The 25207-nt window shown below is 43.0% G+C and overlaps 1 protein-coding gene and 1 pseudogene across 2 annotated transcripts; both read left to right on the top strand.

Moving 5' to 3' along the window:
- Positions 1-475: 475 nt before the first annotated feature.
- On the top strand, positions 476-20256 carry LOC146573394 (NLR family CARD domain-containing protein 3-like; annotated as a pseudogene). Its single transcript, XR_014892819.1, has 8 exons — positions 476-489; positions 3960-4242; positions 4343-4399; positions 7046-8894; positions 11300-11473; positions 13875-14048; positions 14234-14280; positions 15851-20256. The product of XR_014892819.1 is annotated as an NLR family CARD domain-containing protein 3-like (transcript).
- Positions 20257-21840: 1584 nt separating this feature from the next.
- LOC146573393 (uncharacterized) lies at positions 21841-25129 on the top strand. The gene is made up of 5 exons (XM_085278271.1): positions 21841-22615; positions 22950-23041; positions 23420-23611; positions 23703-23779; positions 24039-25129. The coding sequence occupies exons 1-5, from the start codon at positions 22465-22467 to the stop codon at positions 24673-24675; spliced, it is 1149 nt and encodes a 382-aa protein (XP_085134397.1). The 5' UTR covers positions 21841-22464; the 3' UTR covers positions 24676-25129.
- The last annotated feature ends 78 nt before the right edge of the window (positions 25130-25207 follow it).

Genomic DNA, 25207 nt, shown 5'->3' with positions numbered 1-25207 from the left:
TATATGAAAATAAACATCTTGAATCTTGAATGTTGAAGCTGAAGAGCAGGACAACCAATCATCAAATCAACATTTCATGAATGTTGAAAGAGTTGCAAATAGATGATCTGAATGTGACAAAACCGAGGAGAAAACAAAGGCTGATGAGCTCATTTTTGTTCATGTGAGATTTGTGTGCTCAGTGTTTGTATATAATTTCAGTTCACCCAGTTTTCTACCTTTCCTGTCTTTGTGTTCGCAGGTTCTCTTTGAGGTTTGTGACTTCTGTTTGTTGCAGTAGTGGTAGTAGTAACGGCCATGCAATTTTGTATGTAGCAGAGGTATGACCATATTTCATGCTCATTGGCTGCAGGAGGAGGAAATGTGTATGTGTACATTTCCTGATTTGGTATTCGCACTTCTGCACCCTTTGTTTCGCACTTCTGCTGCTCAACTCATAAAACCCGGAAATATTCAGCTGCAGGAGCATCAACGAAAGCTTCAGTCCACGTAAGTCTAAAAGACGTTTCTTTTTGTTTGACAGAACAACACTGAAAGTTTTATCTAACTAATCTGACACTGAGATAAAATCAGTGCAATGAGCAGGACATACATAGCAATGGGTGTCACTGGGAGAACTGGAAAAGGAAGGTTTTGTGGTTTGGATGGTTTGTGTTCTGAATTCATATAAGCTCATATTTGTGATGACAAAGAAGAAAAAACGTCTTTACTACCAAAGAGCTCCAGGATGAGCTTATCATAGGAGCAGAACAGACTACACATTTACATATTATTATACTGTGTATAAAAATAGCTGTAATTAGCAAACAGTTCAAATACTTTTTTATCCCCTTGAATTAAAACAGAGTCTGCACTTCATTCACACCCTGTTCAACTCCACTCAGGTCCAAATAATTACAGACAGGTAATATGCACATATGTATATTGCACTACTCAGTTTTGCACTTTGTATATGTATAAAAACATGTATAAAACATTGCCCTCTCGCCCCTATGAGCGGTCGCTATCCTAGAAGCTCAGGTCCTCTACCAGAGGCCTGGGAGCTTGAGGGTCCTGCAGTATCTTGGCTGTTCCCAGGACTGCGCTCTTCTGGACAGAGATCTCCGATGTTGTTCCCGGGATCTGCTGGAGCCACTCGCCTAGTTTAGGAGTCACTGATCCGTGCAATTATATATACAGGATCTCACAAAAGTGAGTACACCCCACACATTTCTGTAAATATATTATATCTTTTCATGCTGCGATAAATGCACTGCCCAAGTGTCCCCTCTGCCCGCTGCCAAGCAGGTCATCAGAGGAGCCGATGTGATGATGAAGTTTAACATTGTCTACAATATTGCCAGAGTACCAAAGCACTTCAAGCACTTTTTCAGGCACTTATCTTTCTTGTAGAAATGTGCTCCAAATAAAGAACTTTGTGTTTACAAGGTTGTTAGTTAATCGTTTACAAATCAATGTTTTCTGTATGGACAGCACTTAAAAAAAATAAGTGAACATGTAAAACAGCGGGGTTAAGCAATGCGGTTGAAAAACCTGAACACCTAAGAAAAAAGGCAACCTCCAGATATGATGCTGAGCACGTTCAGTCAACTTCTCTGGTCGACCACGGCGAGGTCCTGTTAAACTGCTGTGTGGCCATCATGCTGCAGCTTGGTTTCAGCGTGTTGGCATCATTCTTATAGCCTCGGCCATCTTTATGTAGAGTATCAGTTCTTTTTTTCAAATCCTCAACGTGTTCTTTGCCATGATGTGCCATGTTAAACTTCCAGTGACCAGTATGAGAGAGCAATAACACCAAATTCAACACACTTGTTCCACATTTGCACCTGAGACCTTTTAACTAGGGATGGGTATCGTTTAGGTTTTATCCGATACCGGTGCCAAACCGGTACTTTTGAAACGTGTAGGTGCTTAAACGGTGCTCAAACCGGTACGTAAAGAATGGAGAACACAAAATTGGTCCAAAAACTTCTCATGTTCAGCTGTTTTTTGCAAAAAGATAACAATGTTAGCCTTTTCTGCAGCTATGGGGCATATATGGTATCACTCTTGGCTGGAAGCAGTGCTTAAACAATGGAAAAAACAAACTTTGTCCAAAAACCTCTCATGTTTAGCTGTTTCCCACTTTTTCTTTGGTCATTTTAGCCTTTTTGGCCAGGGTGAAGGGAGTATCTGCCATCAAACAAGAAGACAGCCGCATGTAGCTATAATGATGTTTGCTAGTTCACCTTACATGCATTAATGTAATAACGTGGTTAGCCTACTCAACGTAAATTACACACGAACAACATTAAGCTACTCACGCAGAGAAGAACGGCTGCTGCTGCATCATCATCCATCACCATTTCTGCTACACTGGCAGGGCTAGGGGCCAGGACTCTCCTCTTCGGGGTTTTTGGGGGATGTTGCTAACTCCGGGTCCGATAACAGGCACCACACCCGCAGTAGATGTGCTCGGTGTGAGGTCTCGCAGCAAGCTATCAAATACGGCGCATTTCTCGGCTTTTAAAAAAAACGCTATGCGTCGCCAGGTGTTTCATCGGATTCGAGGTGTTACCTCCTTTGACAGTATCACAGTATGGGCAGGGATAGCTCAGTAGGTAGAGTGGTGGCCCCATGATCGGAAGGTCGGGGGTTCGACTCCACTGAACGGCTACCCTGAGGTACCCCTGAGCAAGGTACCGTCCCTACACACTGCTCCCCGGGCGCTGCACTGGTGGCTGCCCACTGCTTCACTGGGTGAATGGGTTAAATGCAGAGGAACTATTTCCCTATGGGGACTAACACACACACTTTACAGTATCAGCTTAAAGCACTTGTTGCTGCTGAGTTTGCATATTTTGCTGTGAAGTACAGCCAGACTTTTGACCGCTTCGCCTTGGGCATTTTTAATCTGTAGCTCTGCTCTAACAGAACGTACGTACCTGGCCCCGCCTACTATCCTCGGAAATGTAAAATGATTGGCTAGAATCGAAAGTGTATCACAGCTCAGGGAAAAAAGCACCGAAATAAAGCACCGAAATGTGCGCTGCTTTTCGGTCTGGTTACTACCGTTTATGTCAGAACCGGTGCCATCATGGCACCAGATACCGGTACCCATCCCTACTTTTAACACTAACGAGTCACATGACACCAGGGAGGGAAATGGCAGTTTAGGCATGAATGGCTGTGCATTGAATTATTTAGAGGGGACAGTAAATACAAGCTATACATTGACTACTTTGCATTATAGTTTTTATTTTCAGCTTTTGCTGACAGAGCGTGCGAAAGTATGTCAATATCTGAGTATCCATCCATCCATCCATCCATCCATCCATCCATCCATCATCTGCTTATCCTTTTCAGGGTTGTGGGGGTCTGGAGCCTATCCCAGCTGTCTTAGGGTGAGAGGCTGGGTACACCCTGGACAGGTTGCCAGTTGGCTCTCATCCCTGTTAAACTTAACAGCTTTACCTTTAGCTAGAAGACACAATGTGTGACAAACTTCACATTGCAAACACTGAGGCTGTTGTAATTTGGTGCATTATAAGTAAAACTGAACCGACTCACTGCCAGCAGAGCAAGCCAAGCTCTCACTGTGGCAGGACAGGGATTGAAGTGCCTGTCGCTTCAGGGCAAATACTCCACGCTCCCATGTGCATGTGCATAGTTGTGAAGGGATTTCAAGGCTGTATAAGCAAACCCGATGAATACGTTATAGACACATAAAATAAACTGTTTTATTGCATATTATTTTAAGCAAAAGTGAACTTCAGAAACCAAGAACTAGGAAATCTAAGTAATAATGAGCACGAACTAAAATCATCTGTGAAATCCAAAAGACAGAACCATGAGTCCACACCACCAAAATTAAAACTCAAAATGTTTATTCGAACACCAACGGCAGAGACGTCGTGTTTATTCTCAACCAGCAACAAATATGTTAAATACCTGCTGAGAATATTCTCCTCCTTTAGCAGGGATCAGGGATGACGTCAGAGGACCTGTTAAGTACTCTGGAGGATTTGGGAGATGAAGAGTTTAACAAATTCAAGTGGCTCCTACATCAAGCTGACGTCCTTCAAAGCTTCCCAACCATCAAAAAGAGTCGATTGGAGACAACAAACAGGTGGGACACTGTCGACCTGATGGTGCAAACCTACAGGCTTCCTGGAGCTGTGGAGGTGGCTAAGAAGATTTTAGAGAGGATAAGCAGGAATGACCTGCTGCAGAGTCTGTGTGCCAGCAGCTCAGGACGAGAAGGTAAGTTACAAGAAAACCAAACATGACGTCACTGCAGTCTGAAAACGTTTCACAGAGTGCAGGTTAAATCAGTCTAACACTCAAAATCACTGCCTGTCAGCGGACGTCAGCAACTGTGGGGAGACTTCACAGAAGAGAGGATTTCCTCAGACTGAAGGCAAGTAGCCATGATTTTATTTTATTTTACTGGTTTGTAGAGTTTGTCATTATGACGAATAACAAAATAGACTAACATACATTAATCATTTTTCATAAGAAGCTTGTTTTCTTATCTTCGTCTCATAGAATTAGTATTTATTGTGTACTCTTTAGCTTCTGTCATAAATCACCCCTGACTTCTGTCTCCGCCCACTCCACCCTGCCTGGACTGTCCTCTTCACCTCTCTTGTGCACTCTGTTGCTTTGGGTGGTTGACCCAAAGTACTTAAACTCATCCACCTTCACTACCTCTGCTCCTTCATGTTGACCTCTGCACCAGTCTCCCCCTCATCCACACATGCCTGTATTACTTCTACTGATTTTCATCCCCCTGCTCTCCAGATCATACCTCCACCTCTCCACGCTCTACTCCACCTGCAAACAAGGAGCTGAGAGCTGATCCCTGATGTAATCCCACCCCCACCTTGAACCCACCTGTTAATCTTACCACACACCTCACCTCTGTCCTCACATGTCCTGCACCACCTCCACACACTTCTCTGACCCTCCTGACTTCCTCGTGCAGAACCACAGCTCCTTTCTCAGCAGCCAATCACCTGCTTTCTCTGATCCACAAAGAAAGTGAAGCTCCTTCTGAGCTTGTCTAAACTTTTCCATCAACGCTCTCAGAGCAAACGTCACATCTGTAGAGCTCTTTGTCACATTTCTTCTCCACTCTTCAGGCAAGACTGCTTTAAACTCTGTGGCTAACAGGTCCACTGCCCTTTCTTCTAGACATTTCCATACCTCCACTCGTCTTCTTTACTAATCCTGCTTACTAACTGCCCTCCATCCATCCTCCTTTGTCTATCATTTTCTTTATTAACAAATTTGCCAGTGTTCTCCTTCCATATTTCCTGCACAGTCGTATTACTCATAGGTACATTTCCATCCTTAACCCTTTAAGACCTACCATAGAACCAAGTCCGCCAGAGCTTATAGTATATTTTTACATGCTGTGGAGCCATTTTTTGGAGCATTTCAAGTTGCTATACATCAATACAACCATTATAGCCCAAATTGTAATAATATGTCTGCATTAAGTGCATAGTAATTACATAAATTGCAAAAAAGTGCAATAAACTACAAAAAAATTGAAAATCATTTTTGGTTTTTAACATATATTTCTAGTTAGAGAAATTTAAGAGGCTTATCCCTCAAAACTGTAAATACAAAAAAGTTGCACAAACTAGTTTCCCACCAAAGGAAATTTATTTTGTCTTCATAATTTTATTTTTGAGATACACCAATTTTCATATACTGCAGGAAAAACGAAAATAAATGTTATAATGCAAATTTGCAAAAAAACAGCATATGCATCAAAATAAACTATTTCCAGCAGTGCAATATTAGTCCTCAGCATCCCAGAAACGACACAGAAAGTCATAAAGTCAAAGATAACTTTTAAAAACACCAGTATAGGCTCATAAGGCCACGATGGTAAAAAACTACATTTCCGCAAAAGGACGTCACTTCCGGTTTCGGGCAGGTCATGCCGGACATGCGATAGTTCGCGCTGACGTCTATTCCAAAGTAGGAAGTGTTACAAACAGCTGATCGGATCGGCAAAGCGTGTTTCTGGAATATTATGTTTTTGTTGCTGCAAGTGCTTTTTATGAAATTTTGCAAAGCTATATGTGGAAGGAAACCGTGACCGAGGACAAACTGATGGCATCAGATGTAAGTACAACTCCTCCGGTTTCATATGCAAAAAAAATTATTGCGCTAGCTTACGTGGTTGCAGAGCTACGGGATTTAAAAATAGTTACGCAAAATGGAGCGTGTCCGCTCCGACCGGCTTTAAAGGGTTAATCACCTTTACCTGCTGCACACGCTTCCCAGCCTGGTCTGTCTCTTACCATTGGGTACAACTCCTTTTCTCCATCTTTAGTGTCCAACCTCACATGTAGCTCACCATAAGCCTTTGCCACCTCTCTCTGTCTCAACCCCTTCCTGAACTCTGCAACTCTTTTTTTATTTAACATTCAGCATTTCATCTTTGCTTCTCCTTCACTCACTTTCTCTTCTTGATATCCGTCATCCACCATCCAAACCTCCCCTAACACCACCTTGCAGGATCTCTTTCACATTTAGATGAAATCCACCACTTCATCCAGGTTTCACCAGACTTCCTCTTTCTCCTCTAAACTCCAACCTGTGAGGCATACAAACTGACAATCAACACAGCCCCTTCCATTTCCAGCTTCAAACTCATGATCCTCTCTTTACCTCCACAAAACTATTCACATACTCTTCCTTCAAGATTACACCTATTCCAGTTTTCTTCCTTCTACACCAAAGTAGAACATCTGGAATTTACTTCCAGTGTTATCCTCTCTACTTTTCAGATTAGGCTGTCACAAAGTAGGAGCAAGTTATGTAGGAAAATGGCTTGGCAGCTCTGCCACCATTGTACTTTTGGAAACCACAAGTAAGCCTGTTTCTCAAAGTACTCTAGTGGAATAGTGAAAGGTCTTTGCGATATAATGGGTCCTGATTATTGAAGACTTTTTATGTGCAAGGAAAGATTGAAATAACTTAATTTCTAGATTTGTTTAATGGTGGATATACACCTTACACTTTCCATGTTGCATATTTGACACAGATGTGGTGGTTCCAGTACCAGAGCCTCACCCCATCGCATCTTACCAACAGATGCTTCAATCAAACTTCCAGGACAAGTTTATGTGCGCACAAGAAGGTTGGGCAGAAGATAAACAGTGTCTGGCAGATATCTACACAGAGCTGTACATCACAGCTGGGTATGATGTACATATCAACACACAGCATGAGGTTTGGCAGATTGAAAAGGCATGGAAGCCAGCAGAGCCAGAGAAACCTATTAGACCCACAGACATGTTTAAACATCCCTCTGGAAAATACAGACCCATCAAAACAGTGATGACCAATGGAATCGCAGGAATTGGAAAAACTTTCCTTGTCCAGAAGTTTGTTTTGGACTGGGCTGAACAAAGGTCCAATCAAGATGTGCATCTGATTTTCCCCTTCACCTTCCGTCAGCTGAATCCTCTGAAGGGAGAAAAGTTCAGTTTGGCAGAGCTCATTCATGAATGCATCCCAGAAACTGTAGGCATCCCACAGGAGGCTCTTAATTACATCTTTACAGATGTTCAGTCATCAGGAATCACCAACTATGACAAGAGTAAATTCAAACTTCTGTTTGTGTTTGATGGGCTGGATGAGAGCCGCCTTCATCTCGACCTTCATTCTGAAGACATTCGCTCTGTCGATGTAACAAAGGCAGCTAAAACAGATGTCCTGCTGAGGAAACTCATCAATGGGAAACTGCTACGCTCTGCTCGCATCTGGGTAACCACACGGCCTGCAGCGGCCAATCAGATCCCTCGAGAGTTTATCAGCAGTACAACAGAGGTCAGGGGGTTCACCGACCAACAGAAAGAGGACTACTTCAGGAAGAGAGTCAAAGGTAAGGAGGAGGCTGACAAACTCATCTCCCATATCGTGACATCACGAAGCCTCCACATCATGTGCCACATCCCAGTCTTCTGCTGGATCACTGCAACAGTTCTGGAGGATGTGTTGAAAACCAGAGAGGGCGGAGAGCTGCCCAAGACTCTGACTGAGATGTACGCAGAGTTCCTGGTGTTTCAGATTGATCGGACAAAAGAAAAGTATGGCCCAGAAAAGAGCATTCAATACATTAAGTCATTAGCAAAACTGGCCTTTGAGCAGCTGGAAAAGGGCAACCTGATCTTCTATGAGAAGGATCTGAGACAGAGCGGCATTGATTTCAGCGAAGCCTCGGTGTGCTCAGGAGTGTTCACAGAGATCTTCAAAGAAGATCGAGGAAGGAAAGGGAAAGACAAGATGTTCAGCTTCGTCCATCTGAGCGTTCAGGAGTTTCTGGCTGCTCTTTATGTGAGGATGTCGCTTAATAACAGTAACATAAATGTGATGCCTTTACCACAGCCCTCAATGCGCAATCTTCAACTGCTTTTAAGTAAAACATCTTCAAAGAAGATCCACAGGATTTCCATTGACAGGGCCTTACAGAGTCCAAACGGACATCTGGACTTATTCCTTCGCTTCCTCTTGGGTCTTTCACTGCAGACCAATCAGGATAAACTACAGGACCTGCTAATGAAAATAGACAGTAGTTCAGAGACCACTCAGAAAACAGTCCAATACATCAAGAAGAAAATCAGTGAGAATGTGTCTGCAGAGAGGAGCATTAATCTGTTCCACTGTTTGAACGAACTGAAGGACTGTTCTCTAGTGGAGGAGATCCAACAGTATCTGAGTTCTGGACGTCTGTCCACAGATATACTCACTCCAGCTCAGTGGTCAGCTCTGGGCTTCATCTTACTATCATAAGAAGAAGATCTAGATGTGTTTGACCTGAAGAAATACTCTCCTTCAGAGGAAGCTCTTCTCAGGTTACTTCCAGTGGTGAAAGCCTCCAAAAAAGTTCTGTAGGTGCACAGATACAAAAGATTATATTGAAAAATAATTGGAACTCCAAACTCTATGATCCTACAGTAGGTGTAACTACCAAACCATTTTGGGTAGTGTTAGATTTAGCTTACCTCATGCTTAACATGTACAGATGCAGAAACCCAAGAATTTTACCTTTGAGGCACTTGGTGTCCTGTTTTAGGATTTCAGTTTGAATATACCATATTTTTCCACTTATCCAGGGCCGGGATGCAGGGGGCAACAGCCTAAGCAGACAAGCCCAGACCTCCCTCTCCCCAACCACCTCCTCCAGCTTGTCAAGGGGAGCACAAAGGCATTCTCTGGCCAGCCGAGAGATATAATCTCTTCAGCATGTCCTCGGCCTGCCCTGGGGTCTCATGCTGGTGGGAAATGCCTAGAACACCTCACCCAGGAGGCATACTTGTCAGATCCCTGAACCCTGACCGGTAATTCAAGAGCTTCGCTTTTACTCTTAGCTCTCTCTTCACCACAGTAGACCAATACAGTGTCTACATCACTGCAGCCGCAGCACCAATCCGTCTGTCAATCTGCGGCTCATTCTTTATTAAGACTCAAGATACTTAAATTCCTCTACTTGGGGCAGTAACTTTTCCCTGATCTGTAATGGGCTCTCTACCCTTTTCCTGCTGAGGACCATGGGCTCAAACTTGCAAGCCATAAGCCACCACTTGATGAAGCCAACAGAACCACATTATCAGAGATGAGATTCTGAGGCTGCCCAAGTGGAAGCCTTCTCCCACTGGGGATTGAACCGGCAACCTTCCTGTTACAAGATGAGCTTCCCAACCCCCTGAACCACAGTCGCCCACTTAGACGAAGTCAGCAGCACTCCACTTGTATTATACACAGATCAGGTAGTGCACCGCTGTCCCCTCCTGAGCCCCCCGATGGCTTGACAGAATTTCGAGGCAATCGAAAAGGCTTTTTCGATGGCTTATAAAATCTCCTCTGAGGTTTTATTTCAGCCAGTGCCAGAGTCATGTTCTCGGTACCTATCCTCTCGGTACCTACTGACTGCCTCCAAATTCCCACAGGCTAATCAAGCCCGATAGGACTCCTTCAGCCGGGGTTCCCTTCACTACCATCCCTTGTCCACCATCAGGTTTGGGGGTCACCACCTTGACAGGCACTAATCACCTTGCAACCGCAGCTCAGTGCAGCAGATTCAGCAATGGAGGTGCTGAACATGGTCCATTAAGACTCAATGTCCCCAGTCTCCCTCAGAAAGCTACCAAATCTCTGCCAGAAGTGGGAATTGAAGATCTTGTGGACAGGGGCCTCTTCTAGGCATTCCCAGTGCACCCTTACTATATGTTTAGGTGCTTCAGCAGAGCTCAGCACCTCTCTTTACCCAAGGATCCAGAACGTATGGCCATAGACCTGATGATACAATTACAAAATTGATCATTGACCTGTGGCCTATGGTATCCTGGTGCCACGAGTACTTCTGGACACCCTTAGGTTTAAACATGGTGTTATTGCGAAACTGTGGTTTACGCAGTCCAATAACACAGCACCATTCGGTCTCACTGTTGTTGCCCATATGAGTGGGGAAATTTCCTAATGAGATGACAGAGTCCCCAGGTAGAGCACCCTCAAGCACCCCACCCACTCCAAGAAGGCTGGGTACTCAAAACTGTCTTTTGGTGAATAAGTACAGACGAATAACAAATCCTCTCGTCCACTGGGAAAAACTCCAACATACAGGTGCAAGTCGAGGGGATACTGAGATACCCACCCCAGCCTACCGCCTCTCACCAAGGGTAACACCAGACTGAGAGAGAGTCCAGTCCCTCTCCAGGAGACGGGTTCTGGAGCTCAAGCTGTGTTTTGAGGTGAGCCCGACTATATCTTGCCGGTACCTCTCAACCTAGCATAGGCTCCTTTACCATCAGAGGGGTAACGCTAGTCTTGGTAGCCGAGGATCAGTATGCCTGGCTGCCGCCCAGTACACATTTCACCCAACCCCTCTGGTGCCTCCTGTCGGTGGTGGGCCTACAGAGGGCGGGCCAATGCCCCTGCTTTGGGCTGAGCCCGGCCAGGCTGCAATTCATTTAGGAGTCTATTCATCAAAGGCTTTGTTTATAGTTTTGTATTGAAATTAAACAATCATGAAATGGTTCAACAAACCAGCATGCAGTCATGCTAAAAATAAAGTACAACAGTTAAATCTAAAGTTTTATATTTTAGAGCATAAATATTGAATATTGATACTTCTAATGAATAGGTGCCAAATACAAGTTTAACACTTGGAATTAACCTTTTATCTGCTGGGAAAAATTAGGGAACAGATATCACTGGGCCACAAAACTTCTTTCCAGACAATATGGATCTGATTGTATTTGATGTACAGGTCAATTTATCACTAACTCTCCTCCAGGTTGAGTGGCTGTAATCTGTCAAAAAGAAGCTGTGAAGCTCTGTCCTCAGTTGTCAGCTCACCGTCATCTAATCTGAGAGAGTTGGACCTGAGTAACAATGACCTAGAAGATTCAGGAGTTAAACTCCTTTCTGCCGGACTGGCAAGTCTACAGTGTAGACTGGAAATTCTCAGGTCTGTATTAAATGTTGCTTTACATACAGTTAATTCAATTTTATTTCTATAATAAAAACACTTGACCATTCTTTAAACTAAAAGGTAAATACTAGGGCTGCACGATTTTGCATAAAATGAGAATCACGATTTTTTGGCTTAGAATTCAGATCACGATTCCCTCACGATTTTCTTTTCCAGTATAAATATTTATTGCACTTATTAACTGCACATCAACTTCGTAACAGTTGAGACTGAACATAAAAACAATAAATAAACATAAAAATAACAAATGTCTCACGTTTTGTTGTTGCCGTAAAATGTTGTACTGCTTGAAATTCCGTCTCCACCGTTGCTCGACGCTGCGTGTACAGAGCAGGTAGTGCAACGATAGAAAAGTAGTTGCGGGACGGCACTGTGTAGCATTTGTCTAGGGTGTTGATCATTTTCCTAAATCCCTCGTTTTGCACAGTGTTGATGGGAGCCATATCTTTGGTCAGGTGATAAGTGATAGCCTCCGTAATTTCTTTGTGCCTGCGGGAGGTCGACAGGGGAGGTGCTGTATAAGGTTCCCGTTATTGATGTTTGGGTGGTTGACCGGGACGGATTTTCTCCTGTCACTTTCTCGTCATCCCTGACGTGCTCTCTGTTGTTTTTTCCTGCTAATTTTAGCATCACACGGCACAGCTTCTGTATCACGTGGTATAAGGCTCCGCCCTTGTCATTTGTTGAGCAGGAAGAGTGAGCGCTTGTTTTCATGCAGATTACGTCCCGGATCAAAATGCGGTACAACCGTCGTCGTCTTTTTTTTTTTTAAATCGTTGTCATTTGGAAATGAGATCGCACATAAGTATGAATCGAGATCGCGATTTTCTAACGATTAATCGTGCAGCCCTAGTAAATACCCTACACTAATAGCAATTAATGTCTCTTTAATGATAATTCTTATATGATGTAAGACTGTATCTTAAAATAACAAGAATTTTGATTCAGTTGAGCACCTCATTATTACAGACTGGTTTTTTTCTTTGTTTTTTTTTGTTGTTGTTTGTTTTTTAAGTAAACAAGTCCACATAAAAGCATACTAAAGTAATACTAGCATACTACACTTCTCTCTGGCTTTGGTTGAGCACCCTTTTCCTTGCTGTTTTGCTCGATGTGGCAAGCCATCCATCCATCCATCCATCTTCATCCGCTTTATCCGAGGCCGGGTCGCGGGGGCAGCAGCCTAAGCAGAGAGGCCCAGACCTCCCTCTCCCCAGCCACCTCCTCCAGCTTATCCGGGGGAATACCAAGGCGTTCCCAGGCCAGCTGAGAGATATAATCTCTCCAGCGTGTCCTGGGTCTGCCCCGGGGCCTCCTCCCGGTGGGACATGCCTGGAACACCTCACCCAGGAGGCGCCCAGGGGGCATCCTTGTCAGATGCCCGAACCACCTCAGCTGGCTCCTTTCGATGTGGAGCAGCAGCTGCTCTACTCTGAGCCCCTCCCGGATGGCCGAACTTCTCACCCTATCTCTAAGGGAGAGGCCAGCCACCCTTCGGAGGAAGCTCATTTCTGCCGCTTGTATCCGCGATCTCGTTCTTTCGGTCACTACCCACAGCTCGTGGCCATAGGTGAGGGTAGGGACGTAGATCGACCGGTAAATTGAGAGCTTCGCTTTTACACTCAGCTCCCTCTTCACCACGACGGACCGGTGCAGCGTCTGCATTGCTGCAGCTGCAGCCCCAATCCGTCTGTCGATCTCTGGCTCCCTTCTCCCATCACTCGCGAACAAGACCCCGAGATACTTGAACTCCTCCACTTGGGGCAGGAACTCATCCCCGACCCGGAGTGGGCACTCCACCCTTTTCCGGCTGAGAACCATGGCCTCAGATTTGGAGGTGCTGATCCTCATTCCCGCTGCTTCACACTCGGCTGCGAACCGTTCCAGTGCGAGCTGGAGGCCCTCACCCGATGAAGCCAACAGAACCACATCATCTGCAAAAATCAGAGATGAGATTCTGAGGCCACCAAAGTGAAAGCCCTCCGCCACTTGGCTGCGCCTAGAAATCCTGTCCATAAAAATTATGAACAGAACCGGAGACAAAGGGCAGCCCTGGCGGAGCCCATCACCCACCGGGAACGAGTCCGACTTATTGCCAGCAATGCGAACCAAGCTCTTGCAACGGTTGTATAGGGATTGATGTGGCAAGCCATTGCAGAAATTTACTTGTGTTTGCTAACATGCCCTAACATGTGTTTTCGATTAAATCAATATCAGTCTCAATAATAAATGGTAATTTGATATATTAAAAATGTTAGCAATGAGCTAATTTCAGCATACAGCATAAAACAGTGTAAAACAATGGCAGACCAAAGCAAGTCATTTTTAAGTGTTTTGGCTATTTGTTGTCTATCGTTCTATGTGCTATTTGACCCAGGCTGTCCGGCTGTATCGTCACAGAGGAAGGCTGTACTTATTTAGCTTCAGCTCTAAAATCCAACCACTTCCATTTGCGAGAACTGGACCTGAGCTACAATGTTCTGGACGACTCATCAGTAAAGCTGTTCTCCGCTGGAGTGGAGGACTCAGACTGGAGACTAGACACTCTCAGGTATGAAGAGAAGACATGAGCACAGAAACAGTTTCTGTGGCGTATTGACAAACAGGGGAAGTGTTTCAGAGTATGTTCTAGTTGCAACGCAAACTAAAAAAATCTAGATGTACATTTCCTTCTGTTAATAATGGCAGACGTGTAAGTGGAAAGAATTTTTTTCTTCCTTTTTCTTCCTCTCCAAGGCTGGAACATGGTGGGCAGCAGAGACTAAAACCTGGCCTGAGAAAGTGTGAGTGTGTTTACTGCATCTGGTATAGTTCCGGTTTATTTTAAAAATGCTGCTATTCTCCCACTTTAAAAAACCCTCAGCTAGACGCCTCTGTTTCCAGCAGCTACAGACCTATCTCTAAATTACCGTTAATTGCTAAGCTTCTAGAAAAGGTTGCGGCTAAGCAACTTATAGCGGCTCTGGACAAACATAACATTTGTGATAAGTTTCAGTCCGGCTTCACATGTGACACCATTGCTATTTCAGCTACACTGGCTTCCTGTTGAATTTAGAGTACATTTTAAGATCCTGGTCTTGACATTTAGAGCCTTGCATGGACTGGCACCAGCCTACATCTCCGATCTGCTACAGCCCGATGTCCCCAGCAGGTCCCGGAGGTCATCTGATCAGGGCTTACTTGCTATAAAACAGACTAAGATGAGAACTTAGGGTGACAGAGCTTTTGCCACTGTGGCCCCGAGACTGTGGAACTCTCTCCCTCATACATCAAGAACTGTGGACTCAGTAGCTGTTTTTAAAACAACTCAAAACTCACCTTTTCAAAACTGTTTTTGGTTGAATTTCTGCCTGTTTTATATTGTCTGTTTTACCCTATTATTATTTGTTATCTTATGTGCAGTAGGGCTGCCACGATTAGTCGACTAGTCACGATTACGTCGACTATCAAAATCATTAATAGTCGACGCGTCGTTTGAAGCTTTGTAAGATCCCAAAAGACGCAGGAATAAGTAGCAGGATTTAAGAGTGTAATAACGGACTGAAACAGAAGATGGCAGCACTGCATGTACAAGGATGCCAGCTGCCGTTAAACCCCGAAGAAGAAGAAGCTGTGTCCCAGAATTCATAGCGCGGCCCAGCTCAGTTTCCAACAATGGCGGCAGCTAGTTAGTTTTAATATTACTCTTATTATTCTTTCTGGGTCACAAAATAAACGTTTAACATATTTTCAGGCGAGAATGTAGCTGTGTAAACCTCAAATATCTGCTCAGTTTATCAAGACACCACATATTTTCAAAAGCGCTCCGACGTTTTCGGAGACGTCTGTTACCCACTAGCTCGATGATTGTCATGACCATTGATCAAAGACTGCAATCACAGCATTGTATGATGGTAAAAGATGTATCCTTAGGCCCCCTCTTCGATTCAGAGATGGTCTTTCCCTTGTCTTTCACCATCTTACAATGCTGTGATTGCAGCCATCCCCCAACTCTCATGGACATTGATCAGTGGTTGTTGATAGTTTCAGTAAATGTACTGTTTATATGATTGGGGAAACCTGCAGCCAGCTGACACTGAAGAAATCACCTGGATGATGACGAAAGTTTCTCCCACTGAAAACGTCCAGATGAACAGAATCAACTTTTTGGGATTTACGTACCTGGATGATTGAACATGCATCAAGAAATATATGAATGTAGAAGTGATCAAGTCAGTATTTCTACAGAGTACTGGACAAAAGCAAATAGCCAAACTTTATTGTTGCCAAATTTATATCAGGTAAAATTGTGGTTTTATAGATGGAGCACTGATAGCACCGTGTCAAATAATAAAGGATTCTTCTCTCTCTTAGATTCCTGTGAACTCACACTGGACCCAAACACAGCAAACAGAAACCTCATCTTGTTCGACAACAACACTAAAGTGGCATTTGTGGATGATGAGCAGCCATATCCTGATCACCCAGAGAGGTTTGATGACTGGAAACAGATTCTGTGTAGAAATGGGCTGACTGGTCGCTGTTACTGGGAGGTTGAGTGGGAAGGTTGGGTTTACATAGCAGTGAGTTACAGAGGAATCAGAAGGACAGGAGCCAGCAAAGGCTGCTGGTTTGGATGGAATAATCAGTCGTGGAGTCTGAGATGCTCTGAAGATGGTTACTTTGCTTGGCACAATAACACTAGAACAGACCTCTCTACCTCTTCCTCCTCCTTCGTCTCCTCTTCCGCCTCCTCCACCTCATCCACCTCCTCCACCTCAAACAGAGTAGCAGTGTATGTAGACTGTCCTGCTGGGACTCTGTCCTTCTACAGAGTCTCCTCAAACTCCTTGATCCATCTCCACACCTTCAGCACCACATTCACTGAGACTCTTTATCCTGGATTTAGGCTATTTAGATCTTCCTCTGTGTCTCTGTGTTCACTTTAGGACGAAGACTTGCAGAAACAATGACACAGATTTATTCAGGCAAATACTTTACATTAAAAAATCCTTTAAAAAATCTTTTTCCAAACCTCACCAATAATTTTACTTTAGACCAGAAGATTCCACACATTGACTGTGAGTAACACTTTAGACCAGGGGTGCTCACACTTTTTCCGCATGTGAGCTACTTATAAAATGACCAAGTCAAAATGATCTACCCACTACAAAAATCCAAAACATATACTTATTTATAAATATATTGAGGATTCTTTATATCTACAATGTATACATGCATAACCGCAATATCCAATATTTCACAACACAATTAACTATGTAAATTTTTTGTCATTACCTGAGTTTACTCTGATGACTTGCACTGAATTGAATCAGCCAGGGATGCATAGTCCGGACAGTAGCTGCTGACTATGAGGTGCCGTAAGGGACATTATTACTGAAATTTTAGCTCTCACACACACTACTGAAACGCTCTCACACACACTACTGAAACGCTCTCACACACACACAACTGAAACGCTCTCACACACACTACTGAAACGCTCTCACACACACACAACTGAAACGCTCTCACACACACACACAACTGAAACGCTCTCACACACACACAACTGAAACGCTCTCACACACACTACTGATATTTTAGCTCTCACACACACTACTGATATTTTAGCTCTCACACACACTACTGAAACGCTCTCACACACACTACTGAAACGCTCTCACACACACTACTGAAACCAGAGGCATTTCTGCTGAACAGGAAGTTGTTTCCTGACAAGGAAACTGATGGAAAAAGTGGTATATTTCAAAACACTACAAGGATTTCTACTCAGCAACCTGCTAGTACAGCAGTCCCCAACCTTTTTTGCGCCACGTAAACAATAAGATATGATTAGAATAAGTCCCTGGGACATTCTGAATGTTTAGACCAATTCTGAATCACTAGAAGGTCAGTAGATAACAACATTAGATTATTAGGGTTAGGAAGAGAGGTGTTTTGGTTTTCTGTCTCTTAGTGTGTGTGAGAGCGTTTCAGTAGTGTGTGTGAGAGCTAAAATTTCAGTTGTGTGTGTGAGAGCCAGAGGTGTGGACTCGAGTCACATGACTTGGACTCGAGTCAGACTCGAGTCATTAATTTTATGACTTTAGACTTGACTTGAAAAAATGTTCTCAGACTTGTGACTTGACTTGGACTTTTACACCAATGACTTGGGACTTGAATTGGACTTGAACCGGTTTACTTGAAAAGACTTGATATTTCACCCCAAATATAAAATTTAACATGCATATTATATAGAGATTGAAAATGTGACGTCATTCACGGGTAGAACCGCAAAGGATTCTGGGAACTCGTGGCAAGCGGTACTAGCACACGCAGGCTTTCAATTGAAATCAGTTATACAGCGATAAAAAGAAACACAAAAATGTCAAGAAGCTGTTGTATTATTAACTGCAATAGCCGGTCGCATGACAGCCACGGGAAGCCGACGGGTAAAGAGATCGGTTGTTATCGGATTACGTCGTTGAAGAGAAATTGTTCAAGCCATGTTTCCGAAGTAACAAAGAGGCGACTGGATTGCAGCCATTCAAAGATCAAATATAACGTCCCAGAACACTCCAGCTCACAGGTTAGTCTGCTCCAAGCATTTACACGAAGGTCAGTGTTTTTTAGTAGTTAATACGTCATTTTCATAACATAATTAGTGATATAGGTTACAAGCAAGTCTGGCGCTGAACAGAAATTGTTGCGCTATGCTCCTTTATTTATTGTGCATAAATAGTGAATTGTCCTGACACAATATTGCGTTTCGCTTCTGTTATTATGGTACATTGACAAAAACATATACTTTTATTCACAGGATAAAACAGTTGTTTTGTATCACTAATTGCCCAGTACGATTACAGCATACAGTATTATTGTCACTGCTACATTTCTGTGATGGGTACCAGAAATTATTTCCACTACTAATTAATTACCGTTGAGCTCAAAGGTCCTATTAATAAACGGTTAACGAATGTGTATTTATAACGACAATTTGTAAACTTATGATACGTACAATGGTCTTTACTTTCTACACGGTGCATTTCAAGGTCCTGCACCCATCCGTCGGTAAACTGTACCTGGGCTTGTTGCAGTGACCTGAAGTTACTAAACTTCATGAGTGTATGCACTCACTCCAAGAACCGTATGATTATAAATATGCATATAAATATGCTAAGATGAGATAGCTGACTTCATCTAACTAGCAAATGTTGTCCAGGCTACGTTGGTGATGCAGTTTTTTTTTAATGTGTATGATATTTTTGTCATGCGATTTTAAAGCTGGTCCTACAACCGCATCCAAGAATAACATGCAGCTTATCTCAGAACTGTCGGTGAAAATTATTCTTGGAGCTAGGTTTAATTGAGCTGCATTTTATAGAGGTGCAATTTCACAATTTGTGTATATTTTCTAAGTTCACTATTTTGTCATGTGTTGAGAAAAACACAGATTTTAAAATTACATGGTCTAATATTTACATTTAGCATAACTGCAACATGCTTTTTTCTTTTTTTTTTTTTTAAAGATTCGAAAGGACTTGAAATTCAAAGTTTCAGACTTGTGACTTGACTCGGACTTTTACACCAGTGACTTGAGACTCGACTCTGACTTGCCTGACATTACTTGAGACTTGACTTGAGACTTGAGGATAAAGACTTGAGACTTACTTGAGACTTGCAAAACAATGACTTGGTCCCACCTCTGGTGAGAGCGTTTCAGTAGTGTGTGTGAGAGCTAAAATTTCAGTTGTGTGTGTGAGAGCGTTTCAGTAGTGTGTGTGAGAGCTAAAATTTCAGTAGTGTGTGTGAGAGCGTTTCAGTAATAATGTCCCTTACGGCACCTCATAGCTGACGGCCAGGTTTAAGAGAAAAAACCGAGAGCTAAAAATTGGAGTTAACTCGCTGACTAGCTTGTCAGTTTTACTACACTTCGCGCCGCTGTTTGCGCATGCACAGCGACCTAAGCGTCAGAAAAAATCTGATGTCATCTGACTGGCTTCCCTGTATCAATCAAGTGACGGGATGGATGATAGGCTGGCATCTATTTTTTTAATGCCATGCGATCTACCAATACTACCTTTGCGATCGACTGGTCGATCGCGATCGACGTATTGAGCACCCCTGCTTTAGACTGACCATTATTAACAAATGGAAAAGGAATAATTTCTACAATGTTAGTTGTACTAAAGATGGTTGTATGGAGGCAGGAAGCTTGAAGTGAGTTTTACAAAGTAATCTGTTCTCTAGCTTATGTCCTTTGCATAGGTCTATATTACCACAATGCAAATGCTTTGTATCATATTTATCTGTTTCCATTCATTTTACAACCAGTGACAGAATTTGTTGACAATAAATTTCATTTCCTGTGTGATTCAGCAATAAAATGATCATTGCTCCAATGTTTTCTTCTCTACAACATTTTGTTCAGTTTATTTCAATTTTATTTATATAGCACCAAATCAAACGAGTTGCCTCAAGGTGTTTTATATTGTAAGGTAGACCCTTCAATAATACATACAGAGAAAAACCCAACTATCATATGAGTAAGCACTTTGGAAACAGTGGGAAAGAAAATTTTCCTCTTAACAGTGAGAATCCTCCAGCAGAACCAGGTTTGACGACCACCTGCTTCGACCAGTTGCGGTGAGGGAAGGAAGACAGGACAAAGACATGCTGTGGAAGAGAGCCAGAGATTAACAATAACCAATGATAGGGCTATTGCAGTTTGAAGCCTAATCTTGAAAGTAGAGATGATGTCTGTCTCCCGAATTCAAACTGGAAGCTGGTTCCACAGAAGAGGGGCCTGAAAACTGAAGGCTCTGCCTCCCATTCTACTTTTAAATACTCTAGGAACAGCATATATATATATATATATATATATATATATATATATATATATATATATATATATATATATATATATATATATATATATATATATATCACATCTCAAAACTCGCTCTTGTCATGGTCCCGGGACTTCTACCCGGTGCTTTGTGTTTTCCTGTATTTTTGTCATTTGACGTATTATGTTTTAGGTCCACTGTTTATTCTAAAGGTCCCTAGGTTATTCTGTTTAGATGTCGTTTATTAGGTTTCCCTTCGTGTCTTTACCCCGTGTCTCACTCAGTGTATCTGTGAGTTCTTATGCCTTGTTTTCCCTCCTTGTGTTTTATTCCATGCCTGTCTGTTCTCTCCCCCTCCGGTCTGTGCATAGCTGGACTGGCCATCGGACATACCGGGCATTTGCCCGGTGGGCCGCTGGCGATTTTTTGTTTTTATGGGCCGATCGATTTTTTTTTTTTTTTGGAAGGGTATAAATAATGAAAGGTGTTGGATTGGCCAATTGGTCATGATCGACTCTGGGCTGGACCAATTACAGCCGAGGAGGTCGGATGCACCCTCCCCCTTGTTTAGCAATCTTATAGACGAACTAAAGAAAATGGAGAACAAAAAAAGGAAAGGAGGTGCAGAAAAAATTAGGGCCAAAAAGAAACAAGCCCTTCAGGCAGACGCTGCCAGATGTGTAAAAATAACTGAATTGTTTGGCGGTAGCTATGGCATAGCTTCCACAGATTTAGCAACATCAGCAAGTGGTGGAGGCCAGCAGGTGGATAAGGGAAAGGGGAGGCAAGAGGAGGAGAGACCCGAGGCGGCCACCGGTCATAGTGGCAGAGGAACTGAACTTCAGGTAAGAAGTTATGACCTGCAGTCTCTCTGTGTCAGATATAAACCAAGTTTAGTTGGAGTTTGTTTTCGTTGTGCTGACTTTTTACAGTCGCTTAGAATAACTGGTACTGCTACTAGCTAGCATGACGGAGTTTAAATACTGCTGGGCGGGTGCTATGAAGTTACTGATAGTAAATTTTATTTTATGCTTAAGGTTAGTTTCTCAAACTCCTCAAAATCTTAACAAATTGTGCCAATCCTTACATGTTGCACCAGCTGATTTATCATCAAAAGTGGAGAAGTCTGTGACAGAGGAGACAGAAGAGCAGCAGAGAGAGATGGAGAGATGACTTTATGTCATCCATCAGGGATGCATTTGACATATGTTTCACATATTATAGCCCAACAAGTTACTCATAGCAATTTAAATACGAGCAATCTGTTTTTGGCAAATACCGGCTATTGCAGTTAAGAATACAACAGCTTGTTGCCATTTTTTGTGTTTCTTTTTATCGCTGTGTGACTGAGTTCAATTGAAAGCCTGCATGCGCTAGTACCTCTTGCCACAAGTTCCCAGAATCCTTTGCGGTTTTACCCCTGAATGACGTCACATTTTTGGTGGGCCAGTCTCTAGTCAAAATGCCCGGGCCGATTTTTTGTCCCAGTCCAGCCCTGGGTCTGTGTACTTCCTGTGTTACTTTGATAGTCTCCCATCAGTGTACGTGTTTGCTCCTGCCCTGTCTCGTTATGATTATCTGTATCAGCTGTGTTCCCTGTGTGCTCCCACGTCCCTCGTTATCCTTCTGCGTATTTATGTCCGCATCTCCCTCATTCACAGTGTTGGGAAGGTTACTTTTAAAATGTATTCCATTACAGAATACAGAATACATGCCCCAAAATGTATTCTGTAACCTATTCCGTTACGTTACTCAATGACAGTAACGTATTCTGAATACTTTGGATTACTTAATATATTGTGGCGAGTTCAGACAAGGAGGAGACGGAGGTATCGTTTGGTCTTGCTTCCCGTGAGCTAGCCAGGGAGCACAGCCGTTTATTACATTTGCAGAAGAACACACTGCCACTAGCTAACTGCTCAGCGCGGCAACCACAACACACATAGGGCGCCCTCTGACCCCGGAAGGACACACCGTCGCAGCGAGAGGGCGTCACCCGTCACCATGGCAACATACACAAAACATAACTGTACAAGCAGAACCCCGAACAGCCCTGACCCGCTACAATGGACTACTTGCACTAACACTTCCGCGTTCTATGTAGTCCTGCCCCAGTGCTTCCGGTGCGGTTAAACCATGGCGACGTTCTACACTCGCTGCCTACAAGAGCTCCCAAAATTGAACATCACCGATGTTCATCGGATTTGCAGAGTGACGACTACCCCCGCCAGCAAATTAGATAAAGGATTTAAGTTATATGCTGCATCATATATACACAACTACGAAGGTAAGAAAACGTAAATTAACCGACAAAGAAACGCTAGCTAACGTCAAATGCAAACACTACGTTACTCCGCTATGTCCTTCATTTGATGTCAGTTCTCTACATTACATGTTTTCTTAAACGGTGTTTTATGTCGTCCTAAACTATAGTTGAGGTTTTCTTAACTAATGTCACTTTTGTAGTTAGACACTGTTATATTAGTGTTAGGTAGTTGGCTAACTAAGGAGGTAGTTAACTACCTAATGCTACTCTTGCTAAGTGTAAAATATATATGTTTAAGACATGCTGAAATGAGTAATACAGAAATAATGCTAATGGTACTTGTATCTTTATTCAGTGTCCAATAAAGACAGGTTGTCAGGGGAGGTCGGTGTGAGAGCCCTGTGCTACAGGTCGATGAGGAAGAGTGAGGCACCACACAGACTAAGTGTAGGCAGGAAGCTGTGTAAAGTTGTTAATCCCCGTTCAGTGGGGTTCAGTTCATTTAAGCATTAGTTAAGTTCATTCCTAAAGGCCCATCAACTTGAATGTTTTCCTTGTCTCCCTGCTTTATCACTCCTAATTTGACTAGTCAGATAGTTAAATCAACGTGTGTTTGGGTGATCAGAAACATTTGACAACAAGTTAATACTGCAAATATACACAATCTAAGTTATTACAGTTATCAAGCATGGTTAAGTTGTTTTAATAGGGAGAGAAGGAAACACTAAGCATTCAGGAGGGTACGTAACCATAACACTGAACTATGTTCCTGTTCGGCTCTTCCATGAAGATGTTACATTTTTAATTTTCGTTCTTTCTTCTTAGATTAAGCTTCTGGATTCATCGCCGGTGATACTGACACATAGCCAGTGCTCCTGTGTGGCAGGCGCTGTTATGTGCAATCACACAGTGGCACTGCTCTTCCAAACAGCACACTACTCACAACTCAGAGTGCCGGTTGTCCCCCCTGTGCATAGCTGCACGGAATCTGAACAGCAATGGCACAAGCCACGGACAGTGATAATTTAAATGAGGTTAAAGTTTTTGAATTAGTCCATGTTTACATATGAACAGCAACACCATCCATAGTAAATGTGTCTTCTGTTAGGGTGTGAAGCCAGGACCCATCAACTCCATGATCTTCACTAAGCCGGTACCAAATAGGATGGCCCAGACTGGAGTACGGTAATTACATTTGTAAAATTTGGTTTCATGTGTTACAAATGTATGTTGCTATTTTTTTCATACATACATGTGTCAGAATAGGTATTAATTTACATACAACATTACACTTTCTGAAGACGGCTAACTCAGTCATGTACATATACATCCCAGTCTCTAACTTATGCACCACTGTTTTACACCTTTTAGTTTTTAGTTTAGTTGTTGTTCAGTATAACAACCTTCTTCCTTACATTATTGTCATTGAGGTTTTCTTTAGCAGTGGCTTCTACAGAGGCATGGTGGGTCCGTTACCAGATCCCTGCTTGTTCAGAATAACGGAGGCATATGCAAAATTTAATATTGAGGACAGGCCACTTGTGACCACAATGAACATGAGACCTGACAAGCCCCTTGTGGAAAGTGGCTTTGGGCTGGTGCAGGAGGGCAGTGTTCTGTCATATCAGCAGCCGGTTTTGACAACCCGGTACATCACACTACACCGCGATGCACCACCAACACCGCACTTGCCTCTGGAGGGGTATGACATCTTGCCATCAGATTGTGTGTTTGTGTGCTCAGAAGAAGAGCTTCTGCATCTGAAAAGCTTGTCTGTAACTCTGGAAATGGCTCACAAAATAGAGGAAGCTACACGTGAGCAAAGCTCTTCGTCTGAGTGGCATCAGCTCCGCAGGCCCAGAGTGACTGCCTCTAGGTTTCGGGAGGTGTGTCACGTCAGAGGCCAGAGCTCGGCCGAGTCACTAGCAGAGCGTATATTGAAGGGAACAAGGCAGACAGCAGACATGAGGAGAGGAACTGAGATGGAGCCTGCAATAGCAGCAGAGTATAGTAGGCTAATGAATGTTAACTACTCACCCTGTGGTCTGGTCATTCACCCCATTGCTTGCTGCATCTCCTGATGGTGTTGTTTTTGACCCCAATGAATACCCCCAGTTTGGCTTCGTCGAATTCAAATGTCCCAATGTACAAAACTTTATTGACTGCAAATATGTGCAGATGGAATGTGGTACCCCTAAACTAAAAAAGAGCCACGCATATTACTGGCAAGTGCAAGGACAACTGCTCATCAGTGGGATGCAGTGGTGTGACTTTGTTGTGTGGGCACAAGAGGACTACCTAGTGCAAAGAATATACATGGATACAGATGTGCACAATGCAATCAGAGAAAAGGCAGACTATTTCTTTTTTTACATATATATGCCAAGATACCTGTGTTTGAAAAAATGAACAGTGAAAACATAGCAAAAAGAAAAACAGATCCTTCAGGCTGGCTGGAACAAAATAACTGATGTTTTATTTTCAATATATTTCATGAATTCTTTTGTTGTTACATGTTACCTTTATGTGACATCAATAAACTGTTATTTAAGCAATGGCATCAATTTAATTTTTAAAAACACACATTAAAACGTTGAATTTGTGCAGAACTTA

This window comes from Mchenga conophoros, linkage group LG6, assembly GCF_057382185.1.
Source record: "Mchenga conophoros isolate Kocher_MC1m ecotype Shallow Benthic linkage group LG6, M_conophoros_male_GT1.1, whole genome shotgun sequence".
NCBI lineage: Eukaryota > Metazoa > Chordata > Actinopteri > Cichliformes > Cichlidae > Mchenga > Mchenga conophoros.
The sequence above is the reverse complement of the archived record's forward strand: the minus strand, read 5'-3'. Positions and strand labels throughout refer to the sequence as shown.

Coding starts and splice junctions, on each gene's coding strand:
- LOC146573393 (XM_085278271.1), top strand. CDS start 22,465: ATGGCGACGTTCTACACTCGCTGCCTACAAGAGCTCCCAAAATTGAAC. Junction 22,616..22,949: donor ATATATACACAACTACGAAG/GTAAGAAAACGT, acceptor ATCTTTATTCAG/TGTCCAATAAAGACAGGTTG. Junction 23,780..24,038: donor ATGGCCCAGACTGGAGTACG/GTAATTACATTT, acceptor TTTCTTTAGCAG/TGGCTTCTACAGAGGCATGG.